Source organism: Argopecten irradians, chromosome 2 (assembly GCF_041381155.1).
Source record: "Argopecten irradians isolate NY chromosome 2, Ai_NY, whole genome shotgun sequence".
In the NCBI taxonomy this organism is placed as follows: domain Eukaryota; kingdom Metazoa; phylum Mollusca; class Bivalvia; order Pectinida; family Pectinidae; genus Argopecten; species Argopecten irradians.
The window spans coordinates 55,840,228-55,862,137 of NC_091135.1; the positions used below are offsets into that span (position 1 = coordinate 55,840,228).

Consider the following 21,910-nt stretch of genomic DNA (forward strand, 5'->3'; position numbering starts at 1 on the left):
AAAAACACATTTAATATTACAAGCTACACACTTATTTTATTTCGTTTAATCGAAATAATATTTCGTTTTCACGAGACGTTATTTCGTTTTATCGAAATATTTTTTTTCGTTTCATAAAAACATAATTTCGTTTAATCGAAAAATTATTTAGTTTTAACGAAATAACAGCAATGTATTATTACGTAACCATTTCACTATGATCAGGTATAAATCAGAGGGACAAAAGACTGACGACTTATATCAAAACTCGAGTAGTGATCAGAGAGTTTGTGTACCACAAATAAATAACTGTAATATATGTATTCAATAAATCTAAAACCCCTACCAGTTCATACTCAGCAAGGGTGATATCACGCACCCCTGAATGATATAAAACCTCTTAAAAGTGATGTTCACTCCACACCATTGACTTGGTTTTCGTTCTGTTTGTAATAAATAATAAAAATATATTTTGATGTAAAGACACGACATGTCATATGGCTTGCATAACGGGTTTCTGAGGTGGATTAAAGTCGGAGAACCGGGAGAAAATCCACCGACTAGTTGTCAGTACCTGGCAGTCATCCAACAACGCATCCAATTCTATAAAAACAACTATAATTGGTGTATTTTTGTGTAATGTTTTGGTGTATTTTTGTGTAATGTTTTGTTGTATATTTGTGTAATGTTTGGTGTTAATTTTTGTAATGTTTTGGTGTATTTTTGGGTTATATTTTGGTGTATATTTGTGTAATGTTTTGGTGTATTTTTGTGTAATGTTTTGGTGTATTTTTGGGTAATATTTTGGTGTATATTTGTGTAATGTTTTGGTGTATTTTTGGGTTATATTTTGGTGTATTTTTGTGTAATGTTTTGGTGTATTTTTGTGTAATGTTTTGGTGTATTTTTGTGTAATATTTTGGTGTACTTTTGTCTAATCTTTTGGTGTATTTTTGTGTAATGTTTCAGTGTATTTTTGTGTAATGTTTGGGTGTATTTAGGTAATGTTTTGGTGTGTATTTGGGTAATGTTTTGGTGTTTATTTGGGTAATATTTTGGTGTATTTTGGGGTAATGTTCGGTGTTTTTTTTTGGGTAATGTTAAGGTGTATTTTTGGTGTAATGTTTTGATGCATTTTTGTGCACTGGTTTGGTTATTTTGTAGTTGTGTTCTTATGCTGTGGTACAAAGTATATATATAAGTGGTAATTTGATGCTATATACTTTGGCAATGAGAAGTGACATGTTCAATTTTATACTTTCCCATCGTTGATATATTACGTCCTATGAACAGTAAGAATAATTTACCAAATGAATATATGCCAGATTACGTAGGTGGGGAAAACCTAAAGTAACCGGGAAAACCATCGACCTAAGGTCAGTACCCGTAAACTACCTCGTGGAGGATTAGTCAGTCTTTGACACCCAGAAGTGGAGGACGAGTGTGGTAGTATGTCCGGTACGCCTTAACCATTAGGCCACAAAAGACACCTGGTTGTCACGAAAATTGATGTGATATATTTTAGAGTTTAAGTTGATAACATGGTTATTTCAGGTAGCTGTGGTAGTGTCATTAAACCTGTGTATCCAACAGTTGCCATGACAACATCACAAAAGTAAAAACAGTACAAGGTGTAAATTAGCGGTTATGGTTCAGGTGCTAGCTAGGACGGATCGTTAAGGTAGTATAAAACACACATGGCTGGATGTATCAATATCCCACTATCATAGTGATTGCTCTCCTCTCTTTGTCGTCGTCTGCTTGTACGGTTACTACGGTACTAATCACGTGAGGGGATAATCCCGCCCTTCGTCCTGGCTGACTATATAAGGATCTGTAACCAGGGTGTTTAGATACATCGCCCTTACGACTCATCGCTGTCTTCAAGGAGGATTGTAACAAAAGCTCAATCAAAATGGTGAGTAGTAAGTTCTGATTCAGGCTCCAAACTCAACATAATTTGTCTTGACAAAAAAACAAGGTGCTGGAATAATAGGCTTTATGTAATGAAAATAAATGATAGAAATACTATCGTTATTGTTACAAATGAGAAACAAATTTTCCGTCTTGATGTTAGCTTATAAAATTTATATCTACATGTTTTTATTCTTTATCTATGTTTGACATGACAATACATTCATTTTGTTTTACAATTTCAGCGTGAGTGTATCAGCGTCCATGTCGGCCAGGCCGGAGTCCAGATGGGCAATGCCTGTTGGGAGTTGTACTGTCTGGAGCACGGTATCCAGCCTGATGGACAGATGCCCTCAGACAAGACCATCGGAGGGGGAGACGACTCCTTCAACACCTTCTTCAGCGAGACAGGAGCGGGCAAACATGTCCCCAGGGCTGTCTTTTTGGATCTGGAGCCCACAGTTGTCGGTAGGTATTCCTAGGTCAAGAATAAATTCCTAATCGAAATCCACACAACACTAAATATAATATCAACATTCAGTATAACAATAAGAACTTGTTATCCAATCAAATTAAAACTAAATCACCTCGTCAAGAATTGTTAATGTTCGTACTATATGCCGTGTGATATAAACAGGATGTTAATACAGATGTAGATATTAATTAAAATAAAACAATGTTCTATATAAACTCTTAAACAACATCAAATAGGGCATATTATCAATTTTGTTTGGTTATGGATATGAGACTGAAAACTACTACTTCAACACCAATTTTGTGATCATTTAATGTATATATTGTAATATATGGCTTCATTGATTTAATCGTGATCTTTAAAGTCCCAATTAATTATCGAGTCATTGTTTGTATTTGTCGTCCTTGGCAACTAATTTAATGCATCAACGCCTTTCATATCCACGGGTATCCATGAAATATGTATGACTATAGATTAATGTGTCTGTACACGTACTAGAGACTAAACACTTCTGGAATTTCATGAGAGCATTGTGAAATGTGGTTCTATTAAGTCGGCGACTCATATTAATGGAAAAATGATGATTTTAAATCGGGAAATCGCAATAGCTTTTTTATCTGTGGTCCCTAGCAAAACAAGGAAAGCTCTACGAAAAAATAACTCGGAACTTTTTTAAATAACTACAATACAATAAATTTTATTTAAAGTCGCATATTTCTTACAAATAACATTAGCTCTTGTGAGCTATTTTCGCGACAAACAAAAGTATATATGTATTGTTAACAACACAAAGATTATATTAAAATGTGGAAAATCAAAAGATATAGGTTTTTATATATATCACAGAAATTAGAGGGCACAACATAGTTAGATATGAACACTCGAATTTGTACAAACACTGTGTTACTAACGGTAGGGATTAAAACACTATCAGATAAGTGTAATGTACATATATGCTAACATAGCAAAAAGTAAAAATTGACAGATTATACACTAATATGGTGTGAGTTAAAATGAAGCATTTTAATTTGAGATCGTAAAAAGTAATATTAAGACCATATTATATAAAGACAAAGTGTCATCAACATAGACTGGTGATAGATAAACGAAAAAGCGTAAACATGACAAAGCTTTTGCAGATACATATAGTGTATACACAAGCTGCATAATACAGAATAATACAGAACACAGGATAAAAGAAATCTGTAAGTATACACAGGAGAATTACAAGACAGCAAAAGACAGACAAATGGCACACTGACAAATTTGGCCGTTTAAAGATTATGATATGTTTCTTATGTAATACAAGACAAACAAAGCTAACTGGTTAGGTAGTCCAATTGTATGAAGAACACTTAATTAATTTATGCTCTGAAGTAGCGAAACTCACTTGCTTGAAAATTGTGAGATTTGTGAAAGACACATAATATTAGTATAAACAAAAAATAAGATATGAGGCTGAAGAAAACAGATTCTTTAAACACCAATATTAATGTATTAAAGATGATATAATAACACATATATACAAATAAACAGGAACATTTAGCTCTACTATACAGATCTTTCTAATTTAGTGTGAGCTTGTGTATAGTGTTCCTCATTCTTTAACAAGTATTTTTTAGAGAACATAAGACTAACCAACAAATAAATCTATTGCTATTTAACATTTTCAGAAGGTTGATAGTTAATACTCAACTTCAAAGTTGACTAGTAAATAAGCAAATATTATTTTGCGGGTTTGAAAATAAACGATTATTTCACTCGCATACAGAGCTTCACAGCATTGAGGTTGATTTGGTATCTTAAGATATTTGTGTTGTCAGCTTGAAACTGATTCTGTAATAGTCAGTTATATAGTTACATCTATTAAAACACGACAAATATAACGAGGAATAATTCCCGATTTCCCTTTCTAATAGTCGCATCCCTGTGCTGGTTAACTTCGAATTGAACAGTGATAATAAGTATCGATTATTCAAGGTAAATCCGTTTAATATCTGAGTATTACATAGGCGTTCTGTCATTGCATTAGGTTTAAATGTTATCATACTTACATTTTAAGATTACGTGTAACGATTTTTTTGTCTCAAAATTTACTTCAATGCCTTTAATTTGTGTATATAACAGAAGAGTTTATATTTTGTGGATCCAATACTATAATTCCAAATCACTATACCAAAGACTTGTCAAGTGTCTTAAATGAAATCGATCTTTTATAATTTGTAAAGAGTATTTAATTTAACAACCTTAAAATACAAGTAGTTTGTATGCATACAATATCATTGAAGCTAATGTTCAATACCGTATAGTTCCATCCGTGCGGAGATTAGGAATCTTACAAGTACTTTGGTCACGGTACATTACACCGACAGACGTAAAATACGTCATGCTTGATTGGTCTAAATAAACGTGAAATGTTTGTTAGCGATATTGATTGGTAGTATTCACAACAAAGAAGGACAGAGTAAATTAATACTAATTGTCCTAGACAACGTACGTTTTAGTGCACAGAAAGTATATAGGCTCAGTAACTCCTATATCAAAGATAAAGTTTTATAACATTGAGATTATTTTAAAATAATCCATTCGAATGCCAATAGTACTGAGAACTTTCGGAGACGTTCAATTAGAGTGCATTGCTTCTTTCATAGATGTCAGCATGCAGGGTGACAAACGAATCGTCACACAATGACAGACTACTTTAGAGTAAACAAGAGCTGTTTGAGAACAGCAACGCTCGGCTTTTTAATTTTTTACTGACAGGAACTGTTTGAGAACAGCAACGCTCGAATATTTCAGTTTTTACTTACAAGAGCCAAGCACATTTTAAGTTCTCATTCTGAGTTTCTCTTAATAAAGTGTCCATTTCAAAAACAACACTTATAACCGCTAAATCAAAGCAGAAACCGATATGTGAAGTTAATGATAACAACGTTTCAGCATTTCATTCAAAGCCAATCAAGCATATTACGGCCTATTGAGTCGTCTGATTTTATTCATTTTTAAAAATTCTGAATTCCCCTTCCTTCAAATGATTGTCAAAAGAAAGAAAGAAATTATTTTGTGTATTTTAGGAGAACATCATTTCCAATTGGCACAAAACGGCCTGATAAGATATCCAAGAACTGGTTCAAATGCTGACGCCGACAGGATTTATATACCTTTGAAGTAGAACTACAAAATGTGCTTGTTTTGTCCTAAATGTCTAAGACACGACAGAAGACAAAATCGCTTTTACTTTGGCAACGCTGGTCTCGTCCTGTCCACAGTTCTATTAGATACATTGTATACTTGTTGTAATATCATTTAAAGGGTTTAGAAAATAACAATACATCTCTTTAAGATTCATGTATAGGCTTTAACCAGTGATATTTTGCAAGCCTACAACTCATTACAGTGCTGCAATTGTTGTAAATGCAAATGGCTGCTTTAAATTGCGGATCACAAATATAGCATATAAGAAGACATTTTAATTGATACAAGTGCTCTTATATACACTATAAGGTACTCTGAACATGACAAGAAGACTATTTACGAAAAACAATAGTTAAAATGTGGACTTTGAGGCTCTTTCCGGAAATTTGCATTTTTCGCCCCAAACAGATCGGTTGAACTATTTTTTTCGTGAAGAGTCTTCTTGTCATGTTCAGAGTACCTTATGGTGTCTATAAGAACATTTGTATCAATTGAGATGGCTTCTTATATGCGATATTTGTGATCCGCCATTTATAGCAGCCATTTGCATTTACTACAATAGGCTCCTGCGCTATTTGCTGGTCCGATTTTGCCAAACAAACTGTTGGAGTACCTGGCATATTCACAACTGAACACGATGGCATGATTATTTGGTTCCATCAATGCAATTCACACGAGTTCTATGTCTTCTCCAGAAATATACATTTTTCTCATATTTTACTGAATTTTACAAGCAGCTTCACAAATTACATATCAACAGTAAAACTGACAGTTAGCCAGGGTATATAACATCAATTAATGAAATTAGTTCTGTTCAATTGCAGCACAGTAATGAGTTTTAGGCTTGCAAAATATCACTGTTTAAAGCGTTTACATGAACCTTAAATATACATACGTCATGCCATTTTAAATACAATTTTACAAAAGTCATTGTATCTAACATATATGACATCTATACTTTTTGCATTGTTATTGTATAATTCAACATAAAAATGACTTAGCTACACTACAACATTTCTAAGTCACCATCTTACTTCTTTGTTACAGATGAAGTGAGAACTGGAACCTACCGACAACTGTTCCACCCCGAGCAGCTCATCACGGGGAAGGAAGACGCTGCCAATAACTATGCCCGTGGTCACTACACCGTAGGCAAGGAGCTCATCGACCTCGTCCTCGACAGGATCCGCAAACTGGCGGACCAGTGTACCGGTCTCCAAGGCTTCCTTCTCTTCCACAGCTTCGGAGGTGGAACTGGATCCGGCTTTACTTCTCTGCTGATGGAACGTCTCAGTGTTGATTATGGAAAGAAATCTAAGCTAGAGTTCGCCATCTACCCGGCGCCTCAGATCTCCACGGCTGTAGTCGAGCCTTACAACTCTATACTAACCACCCATACCACACTGGAGCATTCCGACTGTGCCTTCATGGTGGACAACGAGGCCATCTACGACATCTGTCGTCGTAACCTCGACATAGAACGTCCAACCTACACTAATTTGAACCGTCTGATAGGACAAATCGTCAGCTCCATCACCGCCTCTCTGCGTTTTGACGGCGCTTTAAACGTCGACCTGACCGAGTTCCAGACCAACCTGGTGCCTTATCCACGTATCCACTTCCCCCTTGCAACCTACGCTCCAGTTATCTCCGCCGAGAAAGCCTACCACGAACAACTTACGGTCGCTGAAATCACCAATGCTTGCTTTGAACCGGCTAACCAGTTAGTGAAATGTGACCCTCGTCACGGTAAATACATGGCCTGTTGTCTTCTGTACCGAGGTGATGTCGTACCAAAGGATGTTAACGCTGCCATTGCTACCATCAAGACCAAGAGGACAATCCAGTTTGTCGACTGGTGCCCGACTGGTTTCAAGGTCGGAATTAACTACCAGCCACCAACTGTTGTACCTGGGGGTGATCTGGCCAAGGTACAGCGTGCCGTGTGCATGTTGAGCAATACTACCGCAATCGCCGAAGCCTGGGCTCGTCTTGACCACAAATTCGATCTGATGTACGCAAAGCGTGCTTTCGTCCACTGGTACGTCGGTGAGGGTATGGAGGAGGGAGAGTTCTCTGAAGCTCGTGAGGATTTGGCAGCTCTGGAGAAGGACTATGAGGAGGTCGGAGTTGACTCTGTAGAAGGTGAAGGGGAGGAAGAGGGTGACGAATATTAAGCTGCACTCCTACTCATTTATTAATTAATATGAAGTGATTTAGCATGGATGGCATTAAAAAATTTTCTCATGGCTGATGTTGATATTAACAGAAGTAATTATAATTTTTAATAAATTTTATTAAAACCTTTCTCATTTTCTCAATGTCTCCTAGCAAAAATGGTCTTCAAAGTATTGATTTTCGATTTTCGATGTTCTCATTTGCCATTTATTTGGTATCAATGTGAAACTTATAGCTACGGTATAACATGAAACGAGTGTACTTTCTTTCGTTGCAAAAAGCAGTTACATTATTTTGTTGGTATGAAATATTCGTGTACAAAAATAATAGTGGTAAATTTTTAGAAAAATAAAAACAGGAAATTTTCAAACACCTATCGTTGATTTTTAGTTTCCTTTTTCCACAATAAGCACGCAAACAACGAAAGTATCCACATAATAACTATTTCTTATTATATTAACAGCAATCAAATAAAAAAAACATTTAATGTTACAAGCTACACACTTATTTTATTTCGTTTAATCGAAATAATATTTCGTTTTCACGAGACGTTATTTCGTTTTATCGAAATATTTATTCGTTTCATAAAAACATAATTTCGTTTAATCGAAAAATTATTTAGTTTTAACGAAATAACAGCAATGTATTATTACGTTACCATTTCACTATGATCAGGTATAAATCAGAGGGACAAAAGACTGACGACTTATATCAAAACTCGAGTAGTGATCAGAGAGTTTGTGTACCACAAATAAATAACTGTAATATATGTATTCAATAAATCTAAAACCCCTACCAGTTCATACTCAGCAAGGGTGATATCACGCACCCCTGAATGATATAAAACCTCTTAAAAAGTGATGTTCACTCCACACCATTGACTTGGTTTTCGTTCTGTTTGTAATAAATAATAAAAATATATTTTGATGTAAAGACACGACATGTCATATGGCTTGCATAACGGGTTTATGAGGTGGATTAAAGTCGGAGAACCGGGAGAAAATCCATCGACTAGTTGTCAGTACCTGGCAGTCATCCAACAACGCATCCAATTCTATAAAAACAACTATAATTGGTGTATTTTTGTGTAATGTTTTGGTGTATTTTTGTGTAATGTTTTGTTGTATATTTGTGTAATGTTTGGTGTTTATTTTTGTAATGTTTTGGTGTATTTTTGGGTTATATTTTGGTGTATATTTGTGTAATGTTTTGGTGTATTTTTGGATTATATTTTGGTGTATTTTTGTGTAATGTTTTGGTGTATTTTTGTGTAATGTTTTGTTGTATTTTTGTGTAATGGTTTGGTGTATTTTGTGTAATATTTTGGTGTACTTTTGTCTAATGTTTTGGTGTATTTTTGTGTAATGTTTCAGTGTATTTTTGTGTAATATTTTGGTGTATATTTAGGTAATGTTTTGGTGTGTATTTGGGTAATGTTTTGGAGTATTTTTGGGTAATATTTTGGTGTATTTTGGGGTAATGTTAAGGTGTATTTTTGTAGTTGTGTTATTGTTCTGTGGTACAAAGTATATACATAAGTGGTAATTTGATGCTACATACTTTGGCAATGAGTAGTGACATGTTCAATTTTATACTTTTCCATCGTTTATATATTACGTCCTATGAACAGTAAGAATAATTTACCAAATGAATATATGCCAGATTACGTAGGTGGGGAAAACCTAAAGTAACCGGGAAAACCATCGACCTAAGGTCAGTACCCGTAAACTACCTCGTGGAGGATTAATCAGTCTTTGACACCCAGAAGTGGAGGACGAGTGTGGTAGTATGTCCGGTACACCTTAACCATTAGGCCACAAAAGACACCTGGTTGTCACGAAAATTGGTGTGATATATTTTAGAGTTTAAGTTGATAACATGGTTATTTCAGGTAGCTGTGGTACTGTCATTAAACCTGTGTCTCCAACAGTTGCCATGACAACATCACAAAAGTAAAAACAGTACAAGGTGTAAATTAGCGGTTATGGTTCAGGTGCTAGCTAGGACGGATCGTTAAGGTAGTATAAAACACGCATGGCTGGATGTATCAATATCCCACTATCAAAGTGATTGCTCTCCTCTCTTTGTCGTCGTCTGCTTGTACGGTAACTACGGTTCTAATCACGTGAGGGGATAATCCCGCCCTTCGTCCTGGCTGACTATATAAGGATCTGTATCCAGGAAGTTTAGATACATCGCCCTTACGACTCATCGCTGTCTTCAAGGAGGATTGTAACCAAATCTCAATCAAAATGGTGAGTAGTAGTTTCTGATTCAGGCTCCAAACTCAACATCATTTGTCTTGACAAAAAAACAAGGTGCTGGAATAATAGGCTTTATGTAATGAAAATAAATGATAGAAATACTATCGTTATTGTTACAAATGAGAAACAAATGTTCCGTTTTGATGTTAGCTTATAAAATTTATATCTACATGTTTTTATTTTTTATCTATTTTTGACATGGCAATACATTCATTTTGTTTTACAATTTCAGCGTGAGTGTATCAGCGTCCATGTCGGCCAGGCCGGAGTCCAGATGGGCAATGCCTGTTGGGAGTTGTACTGTCTGGAGCACGGTATCCAGCCTGATGGTCAGATGCCCTCAGACAAGACCATCGGAGGGGGAGACGACTCCTTCAACACCTTCTTCAGCGAGACTGGAGCGGGCAAACATGTCCCCAGGGCTGTCTTTTTGGATCTGGAGCCCACAGTCGTCGGTAGGTGTTCATATGTCAAGAATAAATTCCTAATCGAAATCCACACAACACTAAATATAATATCAACATTCAGTATAATAACAAGAACTTGATATCCAATCAAATTAAAACTAAATCGCCTCGTCAAGAATTGTTAATGTTCGTACTATATGCCGTGGGATATAAACAGGATGTTGCAGATATTAATTAAAATAAAACAATGTTCTATATAAACTCTTAAACAACATCAAATAGGGCATATTATCAATTTTGTTTGGTTATGGATATGAGACTGAAAACTACTACTTCAATACCAATTTTGTGATCATTTAATGTATATATTGTAATATATGGCTTCATTGATTTAATCGTGATCTTTAAAGTCCCAATTAATTATCGAGTCCTTGTTTGTATCTGTCGTCCTTGGCTACTAATTTAATGCATCAACACCTTTCATATCCACGGGTATCCATGAAATATGTATGACTATAGATTAATGTGTCTGTACACGTATTAGAGACTAAACACTTCTGGAATTTCATGAGAGCATTGTGAAATGTGGTTCTATTAAGTCGGCGACTCATATTAATGGAAAAATGATGATTTTAAATCGGGAAATCGCAATAGCTTTTTTATCTGTGGTCCCAAGCACAACAAGGAAAGCTTTTTTTTTTTTTTTTTTTTTTTTTCTTTTAATAACTACAACACAATACAATAAATTTTATTTAAAGTCGCATATTTCTTACAAATAACATTAGCTCTTTTGAGCTATTTTCGCGACAAACAAAAGTATATATGTATTGTTAACAACACAAAGATTATATTAAAATGTGGAAAATCAAATGATATAGGTTTTTATATATATCACAGAAATTAGAGGATACAAGATAGTTAAATATGAACACTCGAATTTGTACAAACACCGTGTTACTAACGGTAGGGATTAAAACACTACCAGATAAGTGTAATGTACATATATGCTAACATAGCAAAAAGTAAAAATTGACAGATTATACACTAATTTAGTGTGAGTTAAAATGAAGCATTTTAATTTGAGATCGTAAAAAGTAATATTAAGACCATATCATATAAAGACAGAGTGTCATAAACATAGACTGGTGATAGATAAACGAAAAAGCGTAAACATGACAAAGCTTTAGCAGATACATACAAATGTATAGTGTATACACAAGCTGCATAATACAGAATAATACAGAACACAGGATAAAAGAAATCTGTAAGTATACACAGGAGAATTACAAGACAGCAAAAGACAGACAAATGGCACACTGACAAATTTGGTCGTTTAAAGATTATGATCTGTTTCTTATGTAATACAAGACAAACAAAGCTAACTGGTTAGGTAGTCCAATTGTATGAAGAACACTTAATTAATTTATGCTCTGAAGTAGCGAAACTCACTTGCTTGAAAATTGTGAGATTTGTGAAAGACACATAATATTGGTATTTGAAGGTAACGGTAGGTATAAACAAAAAATAAGATATGAGCCTGAAGAAAACAGATTCTTTAAACACCAATATTAATGTATTAAAGATGATATAATAACACATATATACAAATAAACAGGAACATTTAGCTCTACTATACAGATCTTTCTAATTTAGTGTGAGCTTGTGTATAGTGTTCCTCATTCTTTAACAAGTATTTTTTAGAGAACGTAAGACTAACCTACAAATAAATCTATTGCTATTTAACATTTTCAGAAGGTTGATAGTTAATACTCAACTTCAAAGCTGACTAGTAAATAAGCAAATATTATTTTGCGGGTTTGAAAAATAAAAGATTACTTCACTCGCAAACAGAGCTTCACAGCATTGAGGTTGATTTGGTATCTTAAGATATTTGTGTTGTCAGCTTGAAACTGATTCTGTAATAGTCAGTTATATAGTTACATCTATTAAAACACGACAAATATAACGAGGAATAATTCCCGATTTCCCTTTCTAATAGTCGCATCCCTGTGCTGGTTAACTTCGAATTGAACAGTGGTAATAAGTATCGATTATTCAAGGTAAATCCGTTTAATATCTGAGTATTACATAGGCGTTCTGTCATTGCATTAGGTTTAAATTTTATCATACTTAAAATATAAACTACGTGTAACGATTTTTTTGTCTCATAATTTACTTCAATGCCTTTAATTTGTATATATAACAGAAGAGTTTATATTTTGTGAATCCAATACTATAATTCCAAATCACTATACCAAAGACTTACCAAGTGTCTTAAATGAAATCGATATTTTATAATTTGTAAGGAGTATTTAGTTTAGCAGCCATAAAATACAAGTAGTTTGTATGCATACAATATCATTGAAGCTAATGTTCAATACCGCATAGTTCCATCCGTGCGGAGATTAGGAATCTTACAAGTACTTTGGTCACGGTACATTACACCGACAGATGTAAAATACGTCATGCTTGATTGGTCTAAATAAACGTGAAATGTTTGTTAGCGATATTGATTGGTAGTATTCACAACAAAGAAGGACAGAGTAAATAAATACTAATTGTCCTAGACAACATACGTTTTAGTGCACAGAAAATATATAGGCTCAGTAACTCCTATATCAAAGATAAAGTTTTATAACATTGAGATTATTTTAAAATAATCCATTCGAATGCCAATAGTACTGAGAACTTTCGAAGACGTTCAATTAGAGTGCATTGCTTGATAAACGAATCGTCACACCATGACAGACTACTTTAGAGTAAACAAGAGCTGTAGTTTGAGAACAGCAACGCTCGGCTTTTTAAGTTTTTACAGACAGGAACTGTTTGAGAACAACAACGTTCGACTCTTTCAGGAGCTGTTTGAGAACAGCAACGCTCGGCTCTTTCAGTTTTTACTGACAGGAACTGTTTGAGAACAGCAACGCTCGAATCTTTCAGTTTTTACTTACGAGAGCTGTTTGGGAATAGTAAATCCCGTCTTTTTCAGTTTTTACTTACAAGAGCCAAGCACATTTTAAGTTCTCATTCTGAGTTTCTCTTAATCAAGTATTCATTTTAAAAAACAACACTTATAACCGCTAAATCAAAGCAGAAACCGATATGTGACGTTAATGATAACAACGTTTCAGCATTTCATTCGAAGCCTTAATTAATCAAGCATATTACGGCCTATTGAGTCGTTTGATTTTATTCATTTTTAAAAATTCTGAATTCCCCTTCCTTCAAATGATTGCCAAAAGAAAGAAAGAAATTATTTTGTGTATTTTAGGAGAACATCATTTCCAATTGGCACAAAACGGCGTGTTAAGATATCCAAGAACTGGTTCAAATGCTTACGCCGACAGGTTTTATATACATTTGAAGTAGAATTACAAAATGTACTTGTTTTGCCCCAAATGTCTAATAAACGACAGAAGACAATATCGCTTTTACTTAGGTAACGCTGGTCTCGTCCTGTCCACAGTTCTAATAGAAACATTGTATACTTGTTGTAATCATTTAAAGGGTTTAGAAAATAACAATACATCTTTTTAAACATATATGACATCTATACTTTTTGCATTGTTATTGTATAATTCAACATAAAAATAACTTAGCTACACTACAACATTTCTAAGTCACCATCTTACTTCTTTGTTACAGATGAAGTGAGAACTGGAACCTACCGACAACTGTTCCACCCCGAGCAGCTCATCACGGGGAAGGAAGACGCTGCCAATAACTATGCCCGTGGTCATTACACCGTAGGCAAGGAGCTCATCGACCTCGTCCTCGACAGGATCCGCAAACTGGCGGACCAGTGTACCGGTCTCCAAGGCTTCCTTCTCTTCCACAGCTTCGGAGGTGGAACTGGATCCGGCTTTACTTCTCTGCTGATGGAACGTCTCAGTGTTGATTATGGAAAGAAATCTAAGCTAGAGTTCGCCATCTACCCGGCGCCTCAGATTTCCACAGCTGTAGTCGAGCCTTACAACTCTATACTTACCACCCATACCACACTGGAGCATTCCGACTGTGCCTTCATGGTGGACAACGAGGCCATCTACGACATCTGTCGTCGTAACCTCGACATAGAACGTCCAACCTACACCAATCTGAACCGTCTGATAGGACAAATCGTCAGCTCCATCACCGCCTCTCTGCGTTTTGACGGCGCTTTAAACGTCGACCTGACCGAGTTCCAGACCAACCTGGTGCCTTACCCGCGTATCCACTTCCCCCTTGCAACCTACGCTCCAGTCATCTCCGCCGAGAAAGCCTATCACGAACAACTTACGGTCGCTGAAATCACCAATGCCTGCTTTGAACCTGCTAACCAGATGGTAAAATGTGATCCTCGCCACGGTAAATACATGGCCTGCTGTATGTTGTACAGGGGTGATGTTGTCCCCAAGGATGTTAACGCTGCCATTGCTACCATCAAGACCAAGAGGACAATCCAGTTTGTCGACTGGTGCCCGACTGGTTTCAAGGTCGGAATTAACTACCAGCCACCAACTGTTGTACCAGGAGGTGATCTGGCCAAGGTACAGCGTGCCGTGTGCATGTTGAGCAATACTACCGCCATCGCCGAAGCCTGGGCTCGTCTTGATCACAAGTTCGACCTGATGTACGCCAAGCGTGCTTTTGTTCACTGGTACGTGGGAGAGGGTATGGAGGAGGGAGAGTTCTCCGAGGCCCGTGAGGATTTGGCAGCTCTGGAGAAGGACTATGAGGAGGTTGGAGTTGACTCTGTAGAAGGCGAAGGGGAGGAAGAGGGTGACGAATATTAAACTTCATTTCCATGCAGGCTTAGAATATCTTCATGCCTGGTTTGACGGAGTACCAGACAAACTACCATCTGATATAGCAATAAAAAATAATTTAATTTATAACTAGTTCAAGTGGTTATTTTGCTTCACTTTCTAGACGGCATTATCTCACCAACTATTCATAGGGGGTCATAGCAGCATAGCAAAGATTCAATCTCTGTTCCTCTTCCCCTAAGGACGTTTCAGGCCAAAGTTGATTACAACCCGTGCAGAACTCAGTGACTAGTAGCGATTTAATAAAATGTTGACAGAGGGATGAACAACAGATGCCACACCATGACTTACTAACTCTTCCTAGAAAAAAGGCAAGACACATATCTATATAAAATCATTTGTCCATTTTGTATGAAATTACTAAGACCTAGTCAACAAATATATAACATATTAACTCGGAAATTCAAATTTGACACGTTTCAAAATTTTGCCATAAAATGAATTTCCTTACCATTAAATTGTAACCAGTTTCTGATATCCGATCATAAATATTAATGAAAAAAATATCAATTAAGATTTCTATTTTAAGTCTATTTACATGTCGGTTACTGAAAACTAACTTATATAACCGTGTGTAATTAAATGTCTATCTTGCAAGTGATAATAAATCACACACAAAAATCGCCATGGAAAGGTTTCAAAAAGAGGCAAACACAGTCTTGAATTCAAAATTTATTTTTTTAAATTGCTATTGAATTAAAGCCCCATTATGTTTTGGGGTGAAAAAAATATCGTCATAAAGTACCAAACTTTGCTGAATAGTAGAGCATATATCCTTATGAAAATATCCGCTAATAAAAAATGCCTAACATTTCCATGTTTTTCAAAAACAATAGAAAATCCCTCTTCGGAGAGGGGGAAATCCGTAGTTCCGCCCCAGAGCCAAAACAATCTAGTACGCATGCGTAGGCACATAAAAAGTGGGATTTCCCTAACAAACTTCAACATCATGCATGGCGAACGCAACTCGCCAAACTTATACGTGTCAGCGAGCACACATGCGTCTGTTGGAACGTGGTGAAGAGGGAGACCAATTCTTCAAACAACGACAATTTAGCGGTCAAGTTGCTCGATCGCGATCGACTGCACGTTACGAACCCACGCATTCCACGCGTGGACCTCAAATTCATAGTAACTTATGTATTTACATGTAGTTTCTATATAAAACTTGGCTAAAACTATTAAAAAGTGTTTGTTCTTGAATGGAAAGCAAGCAATTAACAAAATTATAATTACTATTTTATTTGCTGATCTTATGTATTTTGTATTAACGTTTTATAGATGCCTATATGGCCTAATCTGGCTTTATCGAAATGTACATCGAAACCGAACACACGTTTGTGTTACCTGATGAGGCCTCCCATGGGGTGGCTCGACAAAACTCGTAAACAAATGAAAGTAAACACAAACACGTCATGTCGTTACCTGCTATATAGATCTTACACTTTGGTTCTTTGTATAACAATACAGCGATGTATACATTCATACGAAGTCTGGTAAGCCCACATGTTCTACCCCATCGAAGACCGAACATAAGCCAGCGGCGTAGCTAGGTTTGGATAGGCCTGCATGCCTGGGGGTGCAGGGGCGATAGCCCCCTGCTCAGGGTGCAGGGGCGAAGCCCCGGTAGGGGGTATGGGGGGCGAAGCCGCCCAGAAGCTGACGGGAACTTGTTACAATGTAGTAACCATTTTACTCCAATGGTTAAATGGAGGTCACGATATTTAGTTGATAACCATGCAGAACTATACACAAATTAGAACAGTGGTGATTTTTTTTATATGCATATAATCGTACTATACTAGACTCCCCTGACAAGTGCTCGAACAAAAAACACGGATTTTTGTATGTAAAAATCAAAATAGTAAGCAATGGGAGAATTTTGTGTTATTTCAAGTGATGAAAAACTTATGGCGAATATTTTAAAGTGTACACGGAACGGAAAATAATATTTAGATATGTTATTCTGTTTGATCTCCTGACAAGAATGTTGAAAACCGCATCAAAATCGGACGCTTCAGTACCGAGATACAGCCCTCCGAAGTGCTCGATTTTTACCTGTATATCGACTGCTAATCAGGGAATCGGCCGCTCACGCTGATTTGAGGAATAACCGGATGTGACGTCACGAGGACAACGGCAGTGAGGTCTGTTTTAACAACTTTCTAAATTATCAAACCTCGGGAATAAAGGGACAAATTAGAAAAATGAAAGTTATATAATTATTCATTTGAATATGTTTCTGTATAAATAAAAAGTATCTCTAGGCCTATGGATTTCAACAGAAATATATATTGAAATTGAAATTAAGTTTACGTGTTGGTTTGTTTATGAGAGCCAGTCAAAGACCACTGTCAAAATGGCGTAAATTGCGTAAGAAGGGACCAATCCACGACCACCTCAATAAAAAAAATTAAACATAGTATTTATAACCTATTTTTCTACCTATTCTGTTCTAATTCTAACAATTACAACAACAAAAATATTTTCTAAATCAACAATCTGTTCATATTCGACAAAAATAAAAGTCAACTATTTCGTGAGTAGACACCGAAAATCATGGATTAACACGCGTTTTAACGGGGCGGGAAGTGAACTAAAATTGAAAAATTCACTTTGGCCAAGAACATGTTGCAATTGCTATTTTAGTTGATTTGATATCATTTTAATATAGTTATATGCTTTTAGAATATTTCCAACTTTTCATGCGATGTTGTTTATTTTGGTATTCGTAAGTGTTTCCCGATTCAAAAGCCACATTTGCTTGAGGGATTTTTGTGAAGAAGTCTAATATTGTCTTCGACAAGATTCAAACAATAAAATTTAACAACTAAATGCACGTGGTAACCGGAAATATATAGACTATTATAATAAATTTCCAGAATGGCCAATCTTCAAGTCTTTCTAATGTGCACAAAGTTATGTTAGGCATATAGTTGGACATATCATATGTATTTATACGTAATTTATATTCTGCAGCGTTACGTGTATTCAAATGTTGTGTTTTTCTGACTGTATAAAAATGTAAGTCAGAATATTTTTTGCATGCTTGAGCATGGGCGCTACGCCACTGTAAGCTTAGACCATTGTATCGGCATTATCAGATATATCCATGACAAGTGATCATGATCATGAATTACTAACTGAGTACAATCCACATTGTAGCATGAAATTATTAGTATGAACTTTAAAATTACTACATGCAGAAACATAATTATGTTTATGTTACATGTAAAGATACATGTATATGAACCACAGGTGTTTGGCTCTATAGACATTTTTTTCTACACACACACATATATATATGTGATACTGTGTCAGTATATAAAGAGAGAAAAATGTCTATAGAGCCAAACACCTGTGAATGAACCATATGTAGGCCTATGTGATTCATATCACCTCATAATTCACTGCATGCACGGGACAGGAAAAGGAATGCATGTTCATCAAGTGAACTAAAATCTGGTGGAAAAGTATACCAGAAAAGCTAAAGAAACCCTGGATCAGTCCTTCATTAAAAGAAGAGAACATGGGGAAAATATCCGTTTTAATAAGACTGGTAAAGTCCTAGCAGGTATCACGAACCTATTTTTCTTACATATTTTATTTAGCGCATAAACTTTTAGACTTGCTCCATAAATCGAACTTTTTCTATGAAAACAAATAGGCTGAATGCTAATAAACATAATTCACGTTCAGCGTAAAATGGAATGCACACTCGTGAAATTAGAGAAATTTCAGTTTCAATTCCCTTTTCCTTTTTACTACGTACATGTATACCGTACTAAGAATTACGTACTGGCGGAAATTGATAGTCCGCCAGGTAGCATCATGGGTCAAAATAATATATGTTGTGTCTTTTTAATGATGAAATAGTCTGACAATATTTATATCCCCTTAGTTCTCTCTAATACTGACGTCTGTACGAATATAAATGCGAGTCTTTGATTACTTTAATTCGTTCCGTGTACATAAAAATGTAGGCCTACATGTATATTTAAAAATGCCCATACGATAATTAAGACTCATGCACCTGGTAATCAATACTTGTATATACACGCGTACTCTGATGAAATGTATGATGATCCTTTTCTTACCACACGAAACGTAATCGAGAAACATTTAATCAGTTAATTATACAGAAATGAAATCTCGACAGGTATCGGTATATAGCCCCCTGGTTGGAATATATACCAGAAAAGTTTTACATATATAATTGATAACAAAATAAAGGAGGTAATAGCAACGGTATATATGTCAATTAAGTGCTGGGTCCTACATGTAACAAACACATATATGTTGGGTACATGAATACTGAGAATAGATATGTAAAGATGTAATATACGATATGTATACTATCGTATATATATATACAGTATGCAGTAACCGTGTTGATAACGAGCAAAGTAATATATATAATACAGACATGTCTCAACATACAGATTGACGTATCTCGACTAGCACCGATTCCAGTAATCTTTCATCTACATGTACTATCACATATTTCATAGACATAAGAATATCGTTATAAGATACACAAAGAAGAAATAGAAAGCAGTTATACATGTATATAGTAAGCTATTGGTCCACCTCTTTACGTATGTTCTAAGTATTTTAGATATACTGTGCTCTCATAACTCTCAAATTATGAATAGATTAGTAGTATCATGATATTTAATTATCAATATATAGTTTGGGATAAATACTGTATTTATCTCAAATTATTACACGAGAGGAAAGTTAAAATCAACCGATCATTACCAAAATTGACACGGCCACGTGTTTATATTGGTACGATAAAATACCCCATATGGTGCCCCATGTACGCATTTCACTATTTACATCCACTATTTTTCGATTAATAAGTATTCTGTATTAAGCTTTATATAAAATATATGTAACCTTTAACAGGACACATTTATAATTTGTGAAATCTGATATGTATATCATATACTAAAACAATTATAGAACATTGTATTGCTCACCGCTTGCTCAAAACTGCCCTCTCTCTCGGCCATGCGTGTTTTTGTTTACTATCCGGGTACCGAACATACGTATACACGAGGTATTTTTAACTATGCAAATCAACCCGTTCTATTTTAAGAATTCTTTACTAATTGATTATTGCGTAATTATCTTCATTGGAAAGAAACCAAATGAAGAACCTTTTATAAGGGATGTTAATATATATTTTAGCAAAGTTTGGTGAAAGCATAATGGGACTTTAAGTTATCCATTGGAGTAACTTTGGCACCAATTGTCCTACTCCTTTTAAACATATGAGAAATACAGAAAATACAGGTTACATGTATATTATCAGTTGCATTCCATGCATTGAAACTGTTTAATAAATAATACAGATTTGTCAGTAATGAAATTAACCTGTTATGATGTCAATCTTTAGGATGCAATTTTCAAAGTAACTTCATTTGAAAAACATTATATAATGGTATAAAAGAGCGACTAAATATCGGCAGTTCCTTCTATTCATCTGACATTACCTAGTTAACAAATCTACGGCCAAAAATTATGATATTCTTCATAACACTGACAGTGAAATTCGAAAATTTCTGGTCGTTCACGTATTAACCGGAACCTTATAACTTAAAGCATTGTGTATTTGTTCTTGTTATTGTTTAAACATTGATAACGTGGCTCGACAAAACCTACAATTAAAATCTAATTGAGATTTACCTGAATTGGGAAACTGCAATTTTTGCCTATTAGTCAAACAATTCTAATATGAAATAATTTATTCGTACCCTGATTAAAAATCACCATTTTTGAGCTTTAAATCCTATATTGATTTCATAAATAGACCATTTCATGGTCCAATTAAAACACATACATATATTTATTTTTGGTCGGTAGAATTGAATAAAAAATTGTTAAAATTTATTGTTTCATTTTATACACTCAATTGATGTCTACTTCGGTCACTGCAAAAATGTTCGCATGTATGAGTTTATTCTATCATTTTTCAATTTTTAGTGATAATAATTCCGACATTGGCGGCCATCAAAAATGACACAAATCAGCTTACCGGAAGTTTCATCCCCAACTTATGATATGTTAACAATTGGATGCTGAAGTAAGTGGTCATCAAGGGTTCAGAAAAATATGGTTCGGGAGGTATTGCATTATGGTATATTTTCCTCTTGTTCATATTTAAAGACGATTTCTTTAAGCCCATGGCTAATGTCATCGATTTAGTCATTTTCACTGGGGGGGATGCCAATTTTCGTAATATTGTTTTATCAGATCTGAATCAGCACGTCATGTAGACGTATTACTGTACATAACTTTAGTCCCATCCTGCCAGGACACGATGAATGTATTATATCAAAAGGCTGAATGTCAGGTCTAATGATATTGTGAAAACTCAGATTTAAAGTCGAATACATCCAAATATCGGTTTAATTACTACGTGACGTACGTGCAAAGTCTCCTATATTCGTCACACGTGAAATATTCAATTAGGAATATTAATTTTATTTACTGAAGGCAAACTTACAGTGCTTACGGTTGTTGGTGATTTTGATAAGTGATTGTCGTATTTCGTTTTATATAAAATAAAATAGTTCATTGACAACTTGAAAAAAACTTGTGATTTGTAATTAACAAATATTCCATTTTTACTGGAATGCTCTAGTTCATAATTTATTACCCCTCGGTCATAAGGTATAATTG

The 21,910-nt window shown here is 35.1% G+C and overlaps 2 protein-coding genes across 2 annotated transcripts; both read left to right on the forward strand.

Moving 5' to 3' along the window:
• The first annotated feature begins 1,458 nt into the window (after window positions 1-1,458).
• Window positions 1,459-8,117, forward strand: LOC138316012 (tubulin alpha-1A chain-like). The gene is made up of 3 exons (XM_069257488.1): window positions 1,459-1,897; window positions 2,139-2,361; window positions 6,611-8,117. Exons 1-3 carry the CDS (start codon window positions 1,895-1,897, stop codon window positions 7,738-7,740), a joined length of 1,356 nt encoding a protein of 451 aa, XP_069113589.1. The 5' UTR covers window positions 1,459-1,894; the 3' UTR covers window positions 7,741-8,117.
• A 1,384-nt stretch (window positions 8,118-9,501) lies between these two features.
• Window positions 9,502-15,289, forward strand: LOC138316013 (tubulin alpha-1A chain-like). Its single transcript, XM_069257489.1, has 3 exons — window positions 9,502-9,996; window positions 10,238-10,460; window positions 14,058-15,289. Exons 1-3 carry the CDS (start codon window positions 9,994-9,996, stop codon window positions 15,185-15,187), a joined length of 1,356 nt encoding a protein of 451 aa, XP_069113590.1. The 5' UTR covers window positions 9,502-9,993; the 3' UTR covers window positions 15,188-15,289.
• Window positions 15,290-21,910: the final 6,621 nt, after the last annotated feature.